The following is a 23,441-nucleotide window of genomic DNA, read 5'->3' on the forward strand; positions in this document are numbered from 1 at the left end:
GGTACTTATAAACAACTGACACATTTTTTGAGCTACAGGCTGCCTGTTTTCATGTTCTGCATAATAAAAAGACAAAGGTGGCTCCGTGATTGCAGAGTGTGAGAGGCTAGGAAAGTGTATGCATTTGTTCTAACAAAGTCCAGCTGCTCTGTGCTTCAGATGAACAGGTCATTAGCCTAAACTTTATCACAGTGACAGATGCCATTAACTAGGAAAAACAAAAACACTCAAGAGAACTTTGCATCAGTTTAGTAAACTATCAATTGCAGTAACTGCTGCTGCGAAAGAAGGGCTTTGACGGAATGCCTTTTTCTCCGTTTTATATCTCTCCTTTAGTATGATCAGCTGAAAATGCGCTAAGGTTCAGCGCGTCCTCTCTTCCTCTCGCCGGACAGGGCTGCTATTTTTGCCTCGACAATTTGGAAGATGACTGTAACGCTCTATTAGGCAGTTTAGATCAAACCATTTGGAAAAATACGGACTTTGTATTCCTTGTGGGCATAACCAATGTCCAGAAGTTGCTAAAAATTGGGCCGCAGCAGCTTTATCAGCAAATCACTACTCACTACATACGTGTTAACATATAGAGCCTGCGCTCTGCCCATCGCCCCTCCTGCAGATTCCGCAGTGTGCACTTTCAGATCACTATCAGGTGAGCATATGTTTTTAATTAGCTGATAATCGTGACTGCATACATAACAAAGCAGTCTCTACGAACTTCCATCAAGGGCTGGGGATGGGTGGGACCTCGTCGAGTTCATATGTTTTTCTTAATGAGGGTGAGGGCAAAAATGGAAGGCCCGATACAGAACCGTCTCAACCCCTAGTGGCCTATTTACAAGAAGATTGCACCACTGGAACGTCACTTTTGCCAAAGTTCCAGTGGCCCAATGACCTGAACCATGTTTACAAAGTGGCGTTAACACTGCTTTCTACGTATGGTACCCGTTCAAGCAAGTGTCTGCGTGAAAAGAGCGTGCCATGGGTGTTGCCGTGGGTGTTTCACCGCAACTCCTATTACTTTTTGACGCTGCCCCAAATTTACAAGGATCTGTAAATCGGAGGCAGCGCCATAAAGTAACGCCATGCAATAGCAGGCGTTAGAATGGCGCAACAAGTAGAAATACTTATATTTATCCTCGTTATTGCTTTTTCTATGTGTGTTGCATTCTGCTGCACACAAAGAAAGAGCAAAACGCCATTAATGTTTGTTTATGTGCAGGAAGATGTCCATAACCAATCATTAAATAATGGTGATTTGCTATTGAATGCAGCACACATAGAAGTAACAAATCACCATTATTAATTGTTTATGTGCAGGAAGATGTTCCTTCCTCAACATAAACAATAATTCCCTGCAACACAGGCACCCGTGCACTATGACACAAGGGTGTCCGTATTATTGTAAATATGGCGCATCCATGCATTTTGGAAATGGCAGAGCAAGGCGCTGAAAAATTTACCGCAGCACTGCACTCTGCTTTTTCCTTGTAAATAGGCCCCCTGGTTGTGAGAACTGCTGGTGCTGAGCACCAACAGAAACTGGCCAACATAAAGCCCTGCATATTAGTAGAAATATATATACCCATAAGGCCCGGCATGGCATTCTGTGAACAGGGAGCAGCCAAGGTCGGGTACAGACTAGATTTGTGCATAGCTAAAATTGTCCAGCCTGGCCTGGGCTTTCCCAGACTCTTACTACTGATGCCCCATGGTCCATAAAGGGTATGGCATGCTCCCTTCGTCTCACCCGCTATTTGATTGATGTCCCTTTCCAGGAACAGCAAAAGCAGGAAATGGGGGAGGGGGAGGCGTGACTGTAGCAGGCTGCACCTGCTATGGGTCTTAACAGGTACCTTCCCAGGAGCACTCATGCCAGCACGAAAAGTGTAAGGGAGGGGGGCAGTCTGGAAGGGGTGAATTCCACTAAACGTACTATGTCAGGAAGATGGATGCAAAGGTGCATGCTTGTGCTGGCAGTCAGTGGTCTTTTAGAAGGCTGGGAACTGCTTTGGGCTGGTTGAATGGCTTAGGAGAGACAGACAGCGATAGACGATGGGGTGCTTAGAAACGTGCAGAGACGCATGCCACCAACCTAGAATGCAGGCCAGAAGCAGGGGAGGTCAGTATTGTGAATTGTTTTACCACCTATAATAGGCATACTTATGGGGAAAATTTTGAGTTTTGTGCATATTGCACCTAGGTGGTCAGCTGCATGAAAATTGTAGCTCAATGAATTGTTGACACAGTTTCATCAAACACACAAAAAGTGATGGGAGGAATGCTTACAATTTGTCTAATCCCTGGCAATCACTTAGGGTGGCATCCCAACCCCACCGCTCACTGTACCACTGGAACCAGGCTGCACCGACTAAAGAGCCCCAATCAGGGCGAAACCGGTCTTGAGTTGATTCTGCTCTGGTTCAGGGAGGGCCTGGCTTGGCAGTTCAGGCTGGAATATTCCTATAGGAGCAGGGTCAAGGCTAATTTGCATACGTCTGGGTCCAAACTGGTGGGCAAAAGAATGATGAGTTTAAATGCTGCTTTAAGCGAGATCCAGTGGCTAGACAAAGTGCAAGTATTACACCCATCACCTTTTGTGCGTTTGAAACAATTTCACAACACAAGTACAATTTCACCATTTCCTCATGGAAGTCCCCCTGCATGCAAATTTTGAAAACAGTGAAACAAATTCCCCAAATCAGTAACACAAAAATCAGGGCTTATGCAGGATTTTGCTGTCATGAACATTTTGCATGGGCATACAGAACTGAGAAATGTTGCTGCATAGTTACTGAACCACAAAAACAACATTAAATACCAGGGCAAACTCACTCCAGGCACAAAACTACACAGCCTAGAGCTGCACGAACACAGATATAGGGGTATGGAACTACATCGATTTGGCATTGAATACTCAGAAACACTCATGCATAGTTACAGAAGCACAAAGCCGTGGCAGCAGGTATAAGAGCGACAGCCATAGACAGATATAAAACCACAAAGCCTAGGTAAACAAGGCCTTGGAGACCCGTCATACACAGATTAAAAAACACAGCCCATGGGAGTTGATATGGACACCAGGGCCGGAATGGGGGGACCAAAATTAATCCTGGCAAAGATGTTCAAAGCAGCCCCTTCCCTTCCTCTCATCACTCAGTTTTTCTATTTCAATCCTTTGATTCTCTCACCGCTTCTCCCATCTCTCATCATTTTCTATCTCCCTTCCTCTTTTTCTCTCTCTCGAAGTCCCCTGCCTGCTATAATTAATCTCGGGAGCCTCGGAAAGTGACAGAGGCACCGTAAGCGGTCCTGGGCTTTCAGAATCGGCCTCCAGTTGGTCCAGGCCAGCGGGAAAAGTCTGATGGACTATATAGTCAGTCCGGGCCTGGACACCTGTATTTAGGCCTAGAGCATGCCCAGTGGCAGCCGCCTAAAAGAGGAAGCCATGAGGGCAAGAGGTGGCTTGAAGAGAAGTCTATGCTGGTGATGTGTTCTGCAAGAGACAGCTGCAGTGGTGATTTGCTCACTGAAAAAGGTCCGAGGGAGCTGCTGGACTGATGTGCCTTGAGAGAGATGCAGAGGGTGATGTATGCAGAGAGGGAGAGCCACAGGGTGATGATTGTCGCACTTGAAAGAGTTACGCAGGGGCTGCAGTTTGAGGTTTTAGAAGTACAGGAGGTGCGATGTGACTGGGAGTGAGCTCTGCAGATGGGAAAAGGCATCCTGTGCAAGGGACATGCCTGCAGTGACATATGCACTTGGCCGCCATATTGCAGTGGGTGGGTGATACGGTGAGAGATTAGCAGGGATGTGGAATTTCTGGGAGAGTGATCTACTAGTGTCAGAATGTGCAGTAGGCGCTAGACCTCCAGGGTTTGAGATGTGATTTAGAGATAACTCTGGACTGATATATCTTGGCTGGCTGCATGTGTTACACAAGAGTGCTGCTCTCGATGTGGCGTCACTGTGGTGTCGGCTGCTTCCATTAGGGTGGTGCCCAGGGCTTTAAGTGGGAAACTTGGGGGTCTCTCAAAGGCGCGTGGCCAATATAATTAAGGCGTGGTTTAAATCAAGTAAGCTAAAAATCGGTGCTTAGCATAGTGTGCCGCCCAACTTGTATTTTGCGGTTTCTGTCATTGCATCCAGATATATGATACAACAAGTAACATCATACCTACAACAAGTCAGGACTATTGGCTTTATCAATGGTTGTTTGTTGCATAAGATAAATAAGCAGCATCTGTGGCTTGTATATAATATTGAAAAAGCTTCCACTTAAAGCCCTGGTGACGCTACAACAATGTTGATGCTCCTGAGCTTTAAAAAGAGAAGGGAAATCCAGAGAGAAAATGACTCTCTTTAAAGGAATTCCCTTCCCCTACAATGCTCACCTAGCATGACGTCATGCCGTAACTTCTCCACTAGTGAGAAGTGAGCAGTGTGAGCACGCGCACATCGATGTGCGTGCAGTCACTGCAGTCTGGAAAAAAATGGACCGCCTGTGCCGGGGCACAAAACAGAGCCCGATAGAGACCTGTTTCGGGGCCCCCTTTAAAAAACTGCTGGTGCTCAGCACTGGTGAGACCCGGCTCACTTAAAGCCTTGGTGGTGCCACAGGAAGGACTGTGCACAAGGCATTCTGACTACATGAAAGATACTGTAATATGGCTCCAATAAAGAGGTATGAACAGGGTCGAGTGCAGTGCCACCAGTGTTTAATTTGTAGAAAAGTAAGTGCCTGGGCCCTTCGCAGGAGGCCACTGCAGCCTGCACTACCCATTGCCCCTGTCAGCGCTGCCAACAACAGTACCAACACAACTAGTAACAATTGCGCTCTCACACATGTGACAATTCAGACTATTCCAGACCACCCAAAGCTGAAAGCATTTCATGGGAGGTTAAATTATCAGTTTTTAATGTATGTTGAATTATTGAACACTGTTGTGCTCATCTCAAAATTAGGCACAGTGCCAGCATGTGGTGGGCTGTCATTAGTGCCGATGTTCAGAATTAAGTGCCAGTGCTGAACACCAGAAACCACTGGCTCAAATTAACCACTGAGTGCTACAGCAGTAAGTGTGGTTTCACATTGTGATATCAGTACAGTAATGACAGACTCCAGTGCGATGTCACAGCGCCCAGTGTGATATCACTGCTCTAAGCTAGGGAGCTGCCAGTGAGAAGCCACAGATGTAAGTGCAGCTTCCAGTGTGATGGCACGGCAGTAAGGGCAGCTCCAAAGTGATACCACTCAAGTATGGACAGTGTACGGTGCAGTATCACTGCAGTAAGGGCAGATAGAATTTGTGGTGTCAGTGTTGTTATGGCAAATGCTAGTGGTGTGCCACTGCAGTAAGGGCAACCTCTGGAGAGATGTCACTGCAGCAAGGGCAGATTCCAGTACAACATCAGAGCAATAACTGTAGCTCCCAATGTGGTGATGTTACTGCAGTACGGGGCGCTCCCAATGTGATATTACTGCAGCATGGGCAGCTCCCAATGTGATGGTACTGCAGTATGGGCAGCTCCCAATGTGATGGTACTGCAGTATGGGCAGCGGACAAAGTGATGTTACAGCAGTCTGGGCAGCTCCCAATGTGATGTTACTGCAGTATGGGCAGCTCACAATGTGATGTTACTACAGTATGGGCAGCTCCCAATGCAATGTTACTGCAGTATGGTCAGCCCCCAATGTCATGTTACAGCAGTATGGGCAGCTCCCAATGCGATGTTACTGCAGTATGGGCAGCTCCCAATGTGATGTTACAGCAGTATGGGCAGCTCCCAATGTGATGGTACTGCAGTATGGGCAGCTGACAATGTGATGTTACAGCAGTATGGGCAGCTCCCAATGTGATGTTACAGCAGTATGGGCAGCTCCCAATTTGATGTTACTGCAGTATGGGCAGCTCCCATTGTGATGTTGCTACAGTATGGGCAGCTCCCAATGCGATGTTGCTTAATCAGATGTAACTCCTAGGGTGATGTCAACTCAAAAGTGGCTGCTCTCACTGCCATGTCAAGACAGGAAGGGCAGCGCCTACTGCAATGCAAGTGACTGTGGGGACCAGTGCAGTGTCACTGCACTAACGGCAGATCTATAGCCCCGTCTGGTGGCTCAGTGGACTAATGCAACCACTGCAGTGGCCTGTGTTTGACCTCATGGTCACAGGTTCCAATCTCGGCAGGTCCACTCAGCCTTTCATCATTCTGAGGTTGATAAAAGGATTGCTGTTGGGTAACAATGAACATCTGTTATTCAGTGCCAAGATACCCTTCTGGGTGAACATGTGCTTTACAAATAACATGGTATATTATATTGTGATGCCAGGGTAGCAATGTCACTTCAGTAATAGTAGTCACTATAGGGATGTTTTTCATTACTGCAGTAAGTGTAGCCACCATTGTGATGTCACTGCAGTAAGTGCAGCCACCGCTGTGATGTCACTGCAGTAAGTGCAGCCACCGCTGTGATGTCACTGCAGTAAGTGTAGCCATCATTGTACTATCACTGCAGTAAGTGGAGCTAGGCAGCTGCCAATAAGATGCCACAACAGTAAGCACAGCTCCCATTGCGTTGTCACTGTACTGTAGTTAACCGAGTTCCTAGAGTAATTAAAATGAAGTGCAACCTACAGTGTTGTCGCTGTCTGTAAGCAATGCAAAAATAGTGATTAATCACAAACACCGGTAATTACTCTGATCTGCTTCTTCCAGTCAATTGTTTGTGCACTCTTCCCCTACAGACCAGGCTCAACCACACGCAGATCAGCCCTAGTCCTGCTCCAGTAGGAACAGCCCAGCCCAAACGGCTATATCGGGTCTCCTCTGAAGGGGAGAGCAAGCAATCCAAGCCTGCTTTCAGTTTTTTTGGGCCTCATCAGCCACTGTTCTATTGATAGGGATCCGGGTGTAATGTGTTGCGGCAGCAGAGAAAATGTATATATCTCACATCCCTAACTGTCATTCTCTGTGGGCTGCACACTGTCTGTGCCAATGCTGCCTTGTCCCGGCCTCCACCTAGGACCTCTTTCAGGAAAGAGTCAGCGAGGGAGGCAAACCTCTCAAGTCTGCAAGAATAATGAACACTGGATGTACAGATGTAAAAACATACCAGGCTTGCCAAAGCAAGTACATGAGACATGTGTGACAGTATTGCAACTGGCGTGTTTACTCGAACCTCCAGCCAGGCCTTGTTGATTTATCGCCCCCCATAAGTTCCAGTTTATTTCAAAATACCATCCTCTGAAAAACTTTGGACGCCCCCTCCCTTTGAGCCCCCGTCACCTCTCCTCTTCTCCCCTTCCTCTCATCCTCCATCACACCTCCGAAGGAAACTCCCCATGTTAGACCGGTTGCTTCTTTGCTTACAACTTGTATTATATTCGCATTCATATAGCGCTCACCACCTCTAACGAGGGGTTGAAGTGACTGACGCTTTTCACATCTCTGCTTCTCTTCTTCACTTCCAGGTGAAAACGTGGTTTCAGAACAGAAGAATGAAGCACAAAAAGCAGCTGAGAAAAACCCAGGATGACCCGAAAAACCCCTCGAGTGAAGGCTGCCTGGAGCTGAGCTCAAGCGAAACCGAACTCACGGAGACCGGCTCCGGCACTAAGAATCGCTTCCTGGCTGAGGAGCCCGACGACGACGTGGACATCATCGAAGACGACGTGAGCGCGTCACCACGTTTGTTATGAGCCTTCTGCAAATTGTACAGACTCAATCCGACCCAATAGAAACTGACGTGAACTGGCCACGCCCTGAACTAAACAGAGTAAAGCAGCGTCTTATAACTCCGTAGAGGGACAAGCTGAACTTAAAGGCCTGGCAGGTACCGACCAGCCACCTGTAATGTTTTGTGTAAAATACAGATGTTCTTCGGAATCTTAAACTCTTCTACAGATGTAGCATTCCAATGTGGCGTCCTACCAACCCCATGAATTATTAACTATCAGAAGGACATATATATGCAAGTATGTGCAACAAAAAACAGAAGTCAGAGGAATTGACTGGCATTTATTTCTACCGCACAGCTGAACTTCATCAACAGAAATATACCACTGCAAGGGGCACTCCTTATCTCACTTTAGAGACTAATATTGAAATTAGGTTTTAGTGCATGTTCCTCTCCACAAGTATTTATTAGGTTGTCTGAGCACCTATGACACGTGTTTTTTCTCTTACAATCTCATTTTGCTTATTTTCACTCACGAAGCACTTATTTTTAATTATGTATAATATTTAAGTGGGCACTTAGTCACATTCTCCCAAATCGTTCATGGGATTACTAAATTGGGATTAAAACGATTTTTAAAATGTCATATTTTGGCTCACTCAGATACACTGAACCAGCAGAAATGTATGTGGAAGAGAGAATCCGACGATGAATAAATCACGACCCAGAACTATCAAATAGTGTTTGCGTTCAACAGCATTCATCGGCCTTGCTTACTAACACCAGCACAACAAAAACGGTTATATTGGCTGGAACTTTGGAACATTTCAGCATACAAAGTGAGCATTGCAGAATATCTTTATGGCATATCATCAAGCCACAGAAAACAACCAGGAGGCAAATGTCGAGGGAAGAGGGGAATTCTGTAGAGATGTATTCACCTGCAAAGCGAATTATTCATGTTTAAAAGACTTTATTGAGTTCATTATATACTGCATAACAACAATACAATAAGATCAGCAAAGACAATCAGATATGCATAAGCAGTATTAAACACTATCAAGAAAACCACAAAAGTCTTTATAATTTTAAGTGGGATGGAAAAAAATGAGAAGTAAAATGAAAATCATAGAACAAATCCTAAGTGTTAATAAAAATAACAACAAATTGCCTCTAGGTTAAAGCACACAAACACAGTTATGGTGAATGATTTACAGCACAATGTCACCCCTGTGAGGGACAAATTTACCTTCTCTAGATCAGTGATCTTCAAATTTTTTTAGGCCAAGCCTCCCTAGCAAATCTATTTTTATGCATCCCCTGCCCCTTCCCGCCACCTGTGAAACATTTCTGGAAGCTTATTCTCTGCATCATCGACAGCCATCCTCAAATGTATTTTCCAGGCGATATCTGGTTTTACCTGGCGAATGATATTAAACATAATAAGAGTGTTTAGTAAACTGAACATCTTAATTACATGTGGTTAGAGCGTTCTGGTCTTCTAAGCTGCGTATGTATGGCTGAGGTGGGGAATCAATCAATAATGCCATCAGCATTTGTAGTGCACAGCTCTGTTACCTCTATGAGTATCTGGGCGATGGGGTTCAAGGTCTCAGTTGGAAAGTCAGGCCTTGAGTCTATTTCTGAAGTCCTCTAGGAAGGGTGTCCTGGGGGAGGTAGAGGCGGTGGGTGGCAAGAGTTAGGAAACAGCAGGAATAGGTCAAGAAATTAACAGAAAAGCAAAACAGAGGGCAAGAAACAAGCAGAAAAGGAAAAAAGATGGCAAGAAATGAGCAGAAAAGGCAAAAAGAGGGCAAGAAATGAGCAGAGAAGGCAGAAACGGAGGGCAAAAAACTTGCAGAAAAAGAAGAAAGAGGGTAAGAAAAGTTAGAGAAGGCAGGAACAGACGGCAAGAAATGAGCAGAAAAGACAAAAAGATGGTAAGAAACAAACAAGCAGAGAAGGCTCAAACAGAGGTCAAGGAATGAGCAGTAAAAAGCAAAATAGGGCTGTAAACAAGCAGAAAAAGCAATACAGAGGGCAGGAGAGCAGCAGAATAAAGCAAAACAGAGGCCAGGAAACGAGCAGAAAGGCACAAAGTGGGCAGGAAACAAGCAGAGAAGGCACAAACAGACGACAATAAACAAGAAGAGAACGCACAGGGCAAGAAAAATGCAGAAATGGCAAAAAGAGCAAGAAACAAGCTGAAAAGGCAAACAAGGGCAAAAAACGAGCACAGAAGGCAGAAACTGAGGGCAAGAAAGAGCAGGAAAGGCAAAATGAGGGCAAGAAATGAGCAGAAAAGGCAAAAAGAATGCAAGAAATGAGCAGAGAAGACACAAATAGACGGCAAGAAATGAGCAGGCAATGCATAAATAGACGGCAAGAAACAAGCATAATAAAGCAAAACAGAGGGCAAGAAACAAACAGAAAAGGCAGAAAGAGGGCAAGCAATGAGTAGAGAAGGCATAAACAGAAGGCAAGAAACTAGCAGAGAAGACACAAACATAGGGCAAGAAATTAGCAGAAAAAGAAAAACAGAGGGCAAGAAACAAGCAGAAAAGCCCAGCCAATCCATTCTCTGCAGCTGACTTTAAATCCCTATTTTCTTAACGATTGGTGTGCACATGACTTTCTCAAAAGCTGATGAGGCTTACCTGCAATTAATTTCTATCTTCTGTCCTGAGAACCAGTGGAGCAGTAAAAGACAGAAGCAACAGCATTTGGCAGGAACCAGGAGGTGAAGGGTAGCACCCACAAGGGAAAGGTAGCAAACGGGAAACAAAAGGGAGTACATGGGAGGTGAAAGTCAGCAGTGGAGAAGTACCACAAACAGCAAAGTAGTGGTCATTCTAGAGCTTTGTGAAGCTAATATTTGTGGCATTCTGGCTCCTTCAGCGATGCTCTCATTATGATTGGTGCAACGTCATAGCTAATGGCACAGGCACATGACCGGCTGCTTTGTTGGTATCTTCCTATCAGAGAGCTCCATTGGAGTTAAGCGAAAAATTAAAGGAAACAAACATACTTTCGATGTTGGAAAGTAAACAAAGGAAGCTAATATATTCAGGTGAAGTAAGCAACCATCCCAGGAATTATGCCACGCCGCCTTGGGTGGGCACACCCAATTTTGAAGACCAGTGCTCTAGGGTGAGGTCTCCATAGAGTTTGTGTTTGCGGCAGGCTGTCCATACTATCTTCTCAGTTATCTGCACTGATTAAATTTTGTATCAGAAATAAACACTGCATTTTATCACTCTATGTCGGAATATCATTCAATGGTTAAAACAAATTCTGCAGCATGTGCCTTTATAAACTAAGTGTATTTCACCCAAACGTATCTACCTACATAATAGCACTTGACAAATAAACACACATACAGGATGTCTGTGCATAGATATGAATACAAAATGTATGTAACATGTACAAAGACATAGCAATCAAATATCACTCTCAATAAGCTGTGTGAGCAAGAGCCCAGTTGATTTCCTCTATAGAGCGATCGCAACCTCTAATCAGTAAAATGAAACTGTGTCTATATATATTATCTACTGGCGGTCGCCAGTAGATAGTTATAGTTAGGACCGTGTTTCCATAGGAAATCTGAAAACTCTATTTTGAATTACTTCGGCGCCGGTTGACGAATCCTCGCGAAATTTTCAAAACGAATGGGGCGCTCCGCTCAGCTCCTACCCTGAAAGTTTCGGGGGGATTCGTCAAGCGGGGGCCGAGAAAAAAGGCTGAACAGAATTACTTGAAATTTGGCAAAGAGGTAGTCCTCAGGTAAGGGATGTGCCTTTTGCATATATGGAGTCAATCTGTTCAGTAGTTCCTGAGAAAATTGCAGTTAAAGTACATAAATATCTATAGCCGTGCACTGTGCGCGCACCGTGCGCGCACGGTGGGCGCACCCTAACGTGCGCGAGCGTAATTCTGATTGGTGGTTACATGTCAGTCAACGTTCGAATCGGTCGAAATCAGGAAGTGTCGGCCGCCATTTTGTTTGTTTTGAGTGCGAGAGTGAAAAAGGAATGTGGCGAACATGAAAAGGGGGCAGGGTAGAGAGTTCCTGACCCCCTAGCCTTTGTCAGGGGGTCCCTGAAGGACCCCGAAGGCAGAAAAAAACATTACAATTTTTTTTTAAAAAATCGCAGGGTGCGCGCACGGTGAAAAACCATTAAAAAAAATAATAATAATTTTAATACGTAGTTTATTGTAAAATAAATATATACAAATTCACTGAAAAAAACCTAGGTTTCACACACGTTATAGTTAGGAATTAGCATTTAAAAAACCTTGCATAATTACTTAAAAAAACCATAGGTTTCACACATGTTATAGTTAGGTGGACATTTCACTCGTAAAAAACCAATGAAATTCCCCCGTTATAGTTAGTTGAGATAACTATAACTCGCACGACCACCACTCTATCAAAAGGATGATGTCATCAGTGATGTCATCGGTGATGCCACTGACCATGTCATGAGTGATGTAATATGTGACGTCATGAGCAGTGGATTGCAGGCGCGCGAGTTATAGTTATCTGAACTAACTATAACGGGGGAATTTCATTGTTTTTTTACGCGTGAAATGTCCACCTAACTATAACATGTGTGAAACCTATGGATTTTTAAGTGAATTTGCAAGGTTTTTTAAATGCTAATTCCTAACTATAACGTGTGTGAAACCTATGTTTTTTTCAGTGAATATATATATATATATTACCTACTGGCGGTCGCCGGTAGGTAGTTATAGTTAGGACCTATTTTCCATAGGAAACCCGCAACATTCTATTCGCAATAAGTCAGGCGCCGGTTGACGAATCTTCGCGAAATTTTCCAAACTTTTGGCCAGCGCCGGTCCGCTCCTATCCTGATAGTTTCGTGGTGATTCGTCAAGCGGGGACTGAGAAAAAAGGGGGGTCCCAAAACGCGTTTTCCCCATGCAATTTCCCATAGGACCTGTTGACGCAGCTACAGCCCGAACTGCTGAATGGAATTACACCAAATTTGGCAAAGAGGTAGTCCTCAGTTCAGACTCATGCCTTTTGCATAAATGGTGTAAATCCGTTCAGTAGTTCCTGAGAAAATGAGAGTAAAAAAGATAGATATATCTATGGCCTCGGAGGATCCGCGCACCCTATGCGCACCCTAAGCGCACCCTCTGTGAACCGAGCGCGCACCCTCCCGATCACGCACTGAATGCTAATTGGCTGTCAAGTGTCTGTCTACATTCGAAACCAGGAACTGTTGGCAGCCATTTCGTGCCTCGGTTGAAGCGAGGCTAATTAAGTAAGGGAAATAAGTGTGTGAAAGATGTAAAGGGGGCAGGGTAGAAATACTCTGACCCTCTAGTGTTGCTTAGGGGCTCCCGGAAGGACCCCCTGGGGCCCCCTTTTTATTTTATTTTTTAAACAGTGAAATGCGCGCAGGGTGCGCGGATCCGGCCGGAAAAAAAGAAAACTCCGAAGCGCGGGCTTCCGCGCTTCGTTAATAATTAGACCCCGGGTGGGCCAAATCCCGGGGGCAAAATGTTTATAAATTAATGGGGGAGGGGGGCTGCGTGCCCCCCTCCTGGAGCCATCGAGGGCCCTGGGGACCGCCACCCCCAGGGCCAGCTCCTAGAGTGTCTTGGGGTGTCTACCCCCAGGACACTGTTGTTTGCTAGGAGAGGACGGGAGTCTCCCGCCCTCCCATAGCCAACTTTGTTATGATTTTGAAAGAGAGAGCAGGGAAACCTGCTCTTTCTTTCAAAATCCGAACGATATTGCTTTTCCACACGGGGAGCTGCATGTCAGCAGCTCCCCATGTGGAAAAGCAATGCCGTCTCCCGAAGGACGAGGGGAGCCGGCTGGGACCGTGGGGGCGTTGGGGCTCCCCCCACGGTCTCCAACATTTTTTTATAAGCCCCGGGGGATGGGGTTCCCGAGGATAATAAAAATTAGTGATAGGGGCTATTTTGTTTTTACGGTAAAAATAGGAGTCGCGCATCCTAACGCGTTGGGTGCACGGTTTCTCCTGCGTTGGGTGTGCGGTTCCTAGCGCGTTGGGTGCACGGATCAAAGGAAAAAAAACAGAAATTTTTGGGAGATAAACATCAAGCTTAAGTGTTTTGTTCTTGAGTGGCTCTAAAAAGAGCTGTTGTGTTCATTGAGAGATTTTGGTACTTATAAGTAAGAACCTATACAGAGTCTAAAGTTGTTGAGGAAAACTCTGTTTCCTTCATCAGTAAAGTGTACTCCATCTCTCCTATACATCTCTTTCATATGAAAGCGCAGATTGTTGTTGTATATGGACCCCATTCTATAGTCTCGGAGAAAAGCAGAAACAGATTTATTCACATGTTTCCTAGCTTTCTCAATTTGTGGACAAAAATGATTGGACCAGTTCCATTTCTGCCTTTGGCATATGTTAGAATACACAAAGGCAGTTTTGGGAAAAAATGAAAACAATACTGCAAAGGTGTCCTTCATAAGCATTTGCAGACCTACCCCAGTCAAAGTGCCTAGGTCATTGCCACCACAGTGCACTATTATGAGGTCAGGGTGTTGGATATGCATAAAGGATTTTACCAATGGCATCATTTGGTGCCATTTTAAACCTCTCTGTCCAATCCATTTAATGTCTACATTTGGCAAACCTAGGTCTTTGTGAATGCCTTTGTTTTCTGCATACCTTGGCTCCAGAAAACATAGCTGTGTCCCACAATTCACACTCTAAGCATCTTGAAGGGAGGTCTGGATGCACTCAGATGGTCTCTGTAAATGAAATGGCAGTTTGAAAAGTAAGATTTTTCTAAAATGGTGGCTAAGATGCAGTTTTGAAAAAAGACAAGAAATCATTGGTTGCTTGACAACCTTCTACACTGAAAGGTAGGGTGCATGTTTCTGTTTTTTAAAAGCATGATTCTTATTGGTTAACAAAAACCGATTTAAAGGAACATTATACATGATAAGCTGATATGTTGAAAAGTCAAGCACACTTGCTGTTTTGATTAGCAACATTGTGTGCTGAACTTGTGACCTGTGTGCTCAGTTCAGTGTTCCATGACCTGTTTCTATGGTAACAGGCACAAGGCAGATTGGGGGTAGGGTTCAAATTTATGTCATTTGGAAAGGGTTGAAATGTTTAACCAATAGAAATGTGTGTTAGCTTTTGAATTTATGTGGGAAGGAATATGATTCGATGTTGACATGTATATGTGTGGAAAATGAGAGGGAAACTTTGCCATTCTTTGGTTTTGCTGACAGGTGCACAGTGCAGACATTCTGTATAAGAAAATCTGGTGTGTGACTGATATACTTCTTAATCTACAAAACAACTTGAAAGGTGAGTTATTTAATTGTGAGGGGATGTATGTGGTCTATTTTGATTTTAAAGAGACTAATGTATTTCTCCTGCTAAAGTGCAGGGAGTACTTTTTTTTGTCTACAATCTTATTGACAGTGTGTGTGCATGTAGAAACCATTCTGTGATAAGCATTTGTGTTTTTCATGTGTTTGCAGACAGATAACTGTGCTGTTTTTATATTTTGGTACAATTAGAAATCAGTGATTGTTTATGAATTTGCAAAATGAGTCATGTTTCTACACTAAAATGTAGTATTCGTAGATTAAGAAATGTGTTTTGGTATAGTGCAAGGGATAGTGCTGTTTGTCTAGAATCACACAGTGAGTCTGTGTGCATTTAGGAATCATTTTGAGAGAAACATTTTGGTACTAATCAGCAGTAGTAGATTTTCTGCAATGTGTGCAGTCACCTTAGATCTTGTAGAGTAGTAAATGTATTTTGTACAAGGGATAGTTGGCTGTCTACAATCACACTGTGAGTCTGTGTGTATTTGGGTAAGCATTGTGAGAGAAGCATTTGGTAAAATTATGTATTTGCTTGCAGATAATTGCTTTAAAACCTGTCATGTTGTCAAGTTTTAGTAGCATTAAAAGCCAGTCTTTGCTTGTGCATTGATAAAATGAGTCAGGCTTTGACACTAAAGTGTAGTACTTAAATATGTAGACTGTGTGCAGTCCCCTTACCCCTTCCACAGTAGTGAATGAGTTTTGGTAAAGTCCTAGTGATAGTGTTGCTTGTCTAGAATCACACTGTGAGTCTGTGTGCATTTGGGAACCACTGTGAGAGAAGCATTTGGTAACATCATGTATTTGCTGACAGATAACTGTTTTAAAACCGGTCATGTTGTCAAGTTTTAGTAGCATTAGAAGCCAGTCTTTTCTTATTCATTGATAAAATGAGTCAGGCTTTGACACTAAAGTGCAGAACTGAAATATGTAGATTGTGTGCAGTCCCCTTACCCCTTCCACAGTAGTGAATGAGTTTTGGTAAACTCCTAGTGATAGTGTTGCTTGTCTAGAATCACACTGTGAGTCTGTGTGCATTTGGGAACCACTGTGAGAGAAGCATTTGGTAACATCATGTATTTGCTAACAGATAACTATTTTAAAACATGTCATGTTGTCAAGTTTTAGTAGCATTAGAAGCCAGTCATTGCTTATGCATTGATAAAATGAGTCAGGTATTGACAGTACAGTGCAGTCCTGAAATATGTAGATTGTGTGCAGTCCCCTTACCCCTTCCACAGTAGTGAATGAGTTTTGGTAAACTCCTAGGGATAGTGTTGCTTGTCTAGAATCACCCTGTGAGTCTGTGTGCATTTGGGAACCACTGTGAGAGAAGCATTTGGGTACTTCATATCTTTGCATACGCATAACCGCTTAAAAACCTTCCTGTTCTCAAGTTTTGGTAGAATTAGAAGGCAGTCATTGCTTATGTATTCACCCAGGAACTGTCCTTGCAATACTGTAAACATTCAGTTAATATTCAAGTAGTCAAGGAGTGAGGCAGGCCTTAGCACATGCATTGATTCAAATGCTTATCCACTATGCATGCAGTCCTCTAACCATCTACACAGTTCTCTTTCACACCTTTAATTCCACAGTCACTATCCATACACTTGCAGCAAACACCCTGTCACTCCCCATGTACTCCTCTAGTGACCCATTCAGCACCATGTACTAATCCATTCACTGCGCCAAAACCCAAACACTTATAAATTCATTAAGGCACTCTCTTTGCAGTACTCTAATCATTCAGTCAGTATCCAAGTACTCATGCAGCGAGCCAGGCCTTACAACATGGACTGCTTCAAAAACCTATCCAGTATGCATACAGGCCTCTAGTCACCTACACACTTGTCTTTCACTTCTTTAATTAACTAGTCAGTATCTATATACTTCAATAAACATCCTGTCACTCATCTTGCACTCATCCATTAACTGATCCAGTACCATGTACTAATCTCTTCACTGTGCCAAAACTGAAAAACTTAAAAGTTTTACCCAGGCACTCTCCTAGCAGTAGTCTAATGATTCAGTCAGTTTCCAGGTACTCATGTAGTGAACCATGCATTACCACATAGACTGCTTCAAATGTCTATGCAGTATGCATGCAGTCTTCTAACATACTATACACTTGTCTTTAACAGATTCAATTCCCCAGTCAGTATCATGTACTTCCAGCAAACATCCTGTCACTCCCCTTGCACTGTTCCAGTGACTTATTTAGCACCATGTAGTAATGCATTCACTGCGCCAAAACTGAAACACTTATAAATTCACCCAGGTACGCTTCTTCCAATAGTCTAATCATTCAGTCAGTACCTAAGTACTAATGGAGTGAGGAAGGCCTTAGCACATGGATTGATTCAAACGTGTTTGCACTATGCATGGAGGCCTCTAACTACCAACACAATATCCTTTCAGACCTTCAATTTCTCTGTCAGTATCTATAAACTCCAATAAACACTCTGTCACTTTAATTACACACCGCCACTGACTCATTTGGCAGTAAGTACTAATCTATTCACTGCACTAGAATCCAAAATCTTAAAAATATTCACCCAGACACTCATTTTGTAGTACTCTAATGATTCAGTCAGTACTCAGGTAGTTTTGCAGTGATCCAAGTGTTACTCTATGGACTGTTTCAAACGTCTATCCACTATGCATGTAGGTCTCTAGCCACCTACATACTTGTCTTTCACACCTTCAATACCCCAGACAGTGTTCATACAGTTCCCGCAAACACTCTGTCACTCTCCTTATACTTCTCCAGTGACTTATTCAGCACCATGTACTAATGTATTTACTGCACCAAAATACAAATACTTATAAATTCATCCTGGCACTCTCCTTGCAATACTGAAAACATTCAGACAGTATCCAAGTACTATTGGACTGAGACAGGCCTTAACATATGGATGGATTCAAACATGTATCCACTATGCATGTAGGTCTCTAATCACTTACACACTTGTCTTTCACACCATCAATATCCATGTCAGTATTCATACACTTCTAGCAAACACCCTGTCACTCACCCAGTGTGTCTCCTTATAGTACTGTAATCATTCAGTCAGTTAGCATGTAGTGTTTTAGTGAGGCAGGCTTTAGGGCATGAACTGCTACAAAGTAGTATGCACTATGCACATAGTGTTTTAACCATCGTCACACTTGTGATTCAGGGCTATAGTTTCTTAGTCAGTTTTTATCTAAAATGTGTTTCTACACTAATAGAATAGTATACATTTGAAAGTTATTAATATACATTTATTTGTGATTCTTTTTTACAGATACTGGTTTTCAACGTTAAAATAGAGAAATCATGCCAGAAAAGGAAAAGAACAGAGACAGGAGAATTACTTGAAGAAACATCAACCACAAGTATTGAATGTACAAGATAATGTGGCTAAAAAGAAAAAACCTTCTGGTAAGATCACAAAGCAATTTATTAAAAATGTTTGTAGGACCAAACAGAATGTACAGAATGCTGAATTCACTGAGAATGCTTCAACTAGAAAAAAATTCAAAATAAGAGGAAAAGCAAAAAAGCAAATGGTCAGTCAAAGGAGACAAAGTATGGTAAAAGAAGGCAAAATCAGTATAAGGAATTATGCAAAAAAATATTTTACAAGAGAGTAGTACATAATTTGCTGAAAGATGTGAAGAAATATAAAAAATGAGCTCTATTTTACAAAAAGAAGAAGCATATTGAAAACATTGTTGAAAAGGCTTTTGAAGTAAAAAGGAAACTCTTCATTTTAGTATTAAAAAAATTCGATCACTAGATAAACCAATCCATTTAATGAAGGCCAAAAGTAGGAGGAAAAGAGTAATTAATAGAAAACAAATTGGTGATGTTTTTTTGGGAGAATGGAAACACATTTCCAGTTCAGAGCCTTTCTTGAATGAAGAGAGTTATTTACAGAGCAAAAAATTATTGTATGCAGTTGACACCAGTGGTAGAGGTTATGAGGTTAGAGATGGATGTCCAATTGAGAAAGAGAAAATGGTTGAAAGAAATGCAGAAGAAGTGATAGCTGATGAAGTTCTAGGGAGAGGTCCTAAACACCCCGTGTACACTTGGGATTGCAGAAGTATTTGTAGTGTACGACAGGAATCTATTGATTAATTATGTAGTTTTTTACGAGCATATAGTAAAAAAAGTGTTAAACAAAAGATTAAGGTGATGCAAGGACTAGACCGTTGCAGAGTGAGAAAAAATACTGATTTGCAAGGTCATTCTCTGGCTTGTCTTTCTAGGAAAGTTTATCAAAGTGTTTTTCACCATTACAGGATGCTGGCAGTACATCATACTCAAATGCGGAAGTTAGTGAGAAGATTGTATTATGCAAAAAGTCCAGCACTAAAGTTAAATGAGTTGAACAGTGCTCTTTTGCGTGGGTCAGTATCAGATGTGAAGAAAGTTTGTGATGATATTGAGTTTTGTTACTTTGGTCCTCAGCAAGAGAGTGCGGAAACTGATACATTAGTAGAACAAAATGTTGAAGACACTGTAGAACCCGTAATTACAAAAAATTTTGAGGATGAAATCACAAAGTTTAAGGTAATTTCAGGTGAAAGACCAAATGTTTCTTGTATTTGTTGCCGGCGAAGTCACTATAAAAATCAGACTAGGGGTGTCAATCTGTATTTAAAAAGTGAAATAGAAGATAATAATAAGAGGCTGGAATTTGCAACTTATTTGTTGGTAGAGGATTGTTTTGATTTGGGATCTGAGCAGCGTATTTGCAAATATTGTTATAACAAATTAGATGAGAATAAAATGCCTGCTAGAGCTGTTCATAATAATTTAGAGTTGGTTGCTATTCCTCCAGAGCTGATAGATTTAAATACGTATGAGTCTATTCTCATTCAATGTGTTCACCCGTTTCAGGCTATTGTTCGAATGGAGCCTAAAACAGGTAAATTACCTCCATCAGAGTTGCAAAGAGGATTGAAAGGAAGAGTTGTGAATTTACCGTTAGATTTAAGGAAATATATTGAAACTATTGGTGTAGACCATGCAGAAAATGAGCCACTAGTCATTCTAGTTAATAGTGTTCCTACTAAGAATAAGAACATCTGGTAAGAGTTAGTGGATGTTAGAAAAGTGCAAAAGGCATCATTGTATCTGTTAAAAAATAATGAGTACTATAGAAATGTGTTTGTAGGAGAAGAAGAAATAGATTTAGCAGAAGATACTGAAACACTAAGTGGACAAATGGAAAAAGTGGACATGTCCAGATGTGAAGAAATCTATGAACATTTCAGTGCACATCCACTTCATTCCAAAGAGGTGATGGGGACTACGATTGAGTTGTTTCAAATGAAAAAAGCAACAGGAAGTCCCATGAGTGTATGTGAAGAGAGCTTGGAAGCTCATTGTTTACCGCAGTTGTTTCCAACAGGAAAAGGTGGACTATATGATGAACGTCCTGCGCAGATTCCTGCATCTGAATATCGGACAACAAGATTATATGCAGAAGATCCAAGATTTCGACAATGTATCCCTTATATGTTTCATCCTCTGTTTGAAAGTGACTTGTCTGGACTTTCATATGCAGTAAATCACATTTCAAAAACTGGAATGCATCTGCAAAATGTAACTGCAAAGAATTTTATGGATAAAGTGCATCAGAGAGATGATCATTTAGAATCTCAGTTGATTAATCTGATGGCATGTCAGCGTGGGACTAATGAATATTGGTACCGTCGTCATGGAGAACTGAAATGTATGCTACAGAACGTGGGAACTCCTACATGGTTTGTTACACTAAGCTGTGCTGAGTATGCTTGGGATGATTTACGGGAATTTCTTCGAGAAGCAAATTCCAATATAAAAAATATTGAATATAAGACACCTGGAGAATTGTGCTCCTTGGATCCTGTTAATGTATGCAGATATTTCAATCATAGATTTGAAGCTATGATGTCTTTCATCTGCAATAAAAAGAATCCTCCTCTTGGAGAAGTTGTGGATTTCTTTTGGAGAAAGGAGTATCAAGCAAGAGGTGCTCCTCATATACATATGTTGTTATGGATCAAGGACGCCCCCAAATTTGGAACAGATTCAGATGAAACTGTTTTGTCTTTCATTGAAGATTATGCCACATGTGCTGTACCCAATAGCTGAGAAGATAAAAACTTAAAACAACAAGTCTTACGATTCCAAAGCCATAGGTGTGGAAAATACTGTCGACGAAAGTACAAGTGAAAGGATAAGTTCTATACCAAATGTCGTTTTGGATTTCCACGTCCTGTATTATCCAAAGGAAGAGTGAACAGTTTTATTTCAGCTATGCGACATACCATCACAAGAAAGTCTCCGAAAAATACCTACAACTTAAGAAGAAGCGAAGAATCGAAATACATAAATGACTACAATCCAGTTATTTTATCCATGTGGAACGCTAACATGGATATTCAGTATGTTGCAGACAATTCCATTACTGTTGCTCGATATGTAACGTCCTACATTACTAAATCAGAAAAGACTGAATTGAAAGAAATGTGGGAAGAGATTTCTCATGAGAAGACTCTAAGTAAGAAATTATACAGTTTCAGTTTGAAGATGTTATCGCATCATGAAATTGGAGCATATGAATGTTCAGATCGGTTATCATCTGCAAGTGTATATTCCAAAAGTAGAAGAATCATTTGGGTGAGTCTAGGTATTGCAGGAATGCAAAATCGGGTACTGAAATCTGTTCAAGAAATTGAATATTTAGCAGAAAAAGAACCAGAAAGTACAGATATTTTGAAAACGAATATGGTGGACACATATTACCCAAATAGAAGTCATCAACTTGAGAACATGTGTCTCTATGAAGTGCTGCAAAACTACACTTTTAAACGGAATACTACAGAGAATATCAATGATGGAAAATATGCAGTGATTGGTTCCGAAGGATGTCTGGTGAAACAAAGGAAAGGAAATTTAATTAATCACAGGAAACTGAGTTGCGACACTGCTGACAAAAGGGAATTTTACTATTTAGCCCTTTTGCAAATGTTCAAACCGTGGCGTTCAGAATTGGAATTACTTGGAGATTTTCAGAGCTATGAGGATTCATTTAATGCTTGTAAAGATAGCATACAATGCAGTGCTTTTGCAAATTATGTGAAAATGTTGAATGATGAAATTGATCAAGAAGCTACAATTGCAGCTGAGATTGCTAGAGACAGTTCTCAAGACAGTCAAAGTTCTGCTGCACTGAGTCAAGATCCACTTGGACAACCAATTGTTGAAAATGAAGCAGCGACTGCCATGAATGAGGTGGAAACAGCAATGTATCAAGCTCAAGAAGATGTAATACAGTTAGGAAACTTGGAAGAACAACTAAATGTTGAACAGAAACAAATATATCAACAAGTGAAAGAGCACATTGACCATGGATTACTTCATGAAAAGAAAGGGTGCTCATGTACATCATTTTAACATATCCGAATGTATGTGAGTGGTCAAGCTGTAACAGGAAAAAGTTTCTTAATTAAAGTAATTACAAGTTATCTGCAGAAAACAACTGAGTCGCATTTGTCTTGTGTTGTCACTGCTCCAACTGGGTTGGCAGCACATAACATTAAAGGAATTACTTTACATCGTTTACTAATGCTACCAGTAGAGCATGAGAACAAATTGGAATACCACAAGCTATCTGGAGAAGCTTGTGAAGTTTCAAGAGTCCTGAAGAAAATAAAACTTCTCATTATTGATGAGGTAAGCATGGTCGCAAACTTGATGCTTGCCTTTGTGAATTTAAGAATACAGCAAATTCTTAAAACAGAGTATGACGTGTTATTTGGAGGAAAACACGTCATAGTTTTTGGAGATCTACTGCAACTGACTCCGGTAAAAGGACAACCGGTATTTAAAACACTTGCACATGAAGATACCAGAAAGTCTCTTGGTAGTGTTGGTAATGTGAACATTTGGACTTATTTTGAATACAAAGAACTGACAACAAATATGCGACAGGCAAATGATGCTGAAAATGGAAGTATTCTTCAAGATATAAGAATTGGAATTCTTACAGAATATGGCAAACAAGCTTTGGAGAGTCGATTACTTTGCAATGTGTTTCCAAATGAAAATGTAGTTCCTGCAAAAGTGTACATGAAAATTGCAGAAAATAAATAAGTGATCTGCTTAATGCCAACACTGCGCGAGTGTTCCATATTCAACGAAGAGCTATTGAAACTGGAAAATGAAGAAATTATAAAAATGGAAGCCATCGATAAAATAGCGCATGAAGGAATCACTATTTTTTTGACGGGAAAGTTGAAAACAAAACTGGATTCTTTAGAAAAAAAAATATCTAGAACAGCTGGTTTAGAAAATACTCTATATGCGTGTGTAAACTGTCAGGTAATTTTAAGGCGTAATTTGGATGTAGAAAAAGGTTTAGT

At 41.8% G+C, this 23,441-nt stretch overlaps 1 protein-coding gene across 1 annotated transcript in view; it reads left to right on the forward strand.

Annotated features, from left to right (window-relative positions):
* BSX (brain specific homeobox) overlaps window positions 1-8,542 on the forward strand; it is a 37,492-nt gene extending 28,950 nt beyond the window's left edge. The window contains exon 3 of the mRNA XM_085646766.1: window positions 7,476-8,542. Coding sequence (XP_085502892.1) covers window positions 7,476-7,703 — 228 coding nt within the window. The 3' untranslated portion in view covers window positions 7,704-8,542. The remainder of the gene's footprint in view (window positions 1-7,475) is intronic.
* The last annotated feature ends 14,899 nt before the right edge of the window (window positions 8,543-23,441 follow it).

The sequence above is a fragment of the Triturus cristatus genome, chromosome 3_2, assembly GCF_964204655.1.
Source record: "Triturus cristatus chromosome 3_2, aTriCri1.1, whole genome shotgun sequence".
NCBI lineage: Eukaryota > Metazoa > Chordata > Amphibia > Caudata > Salamandridae > Triturus > Triturus cristatus.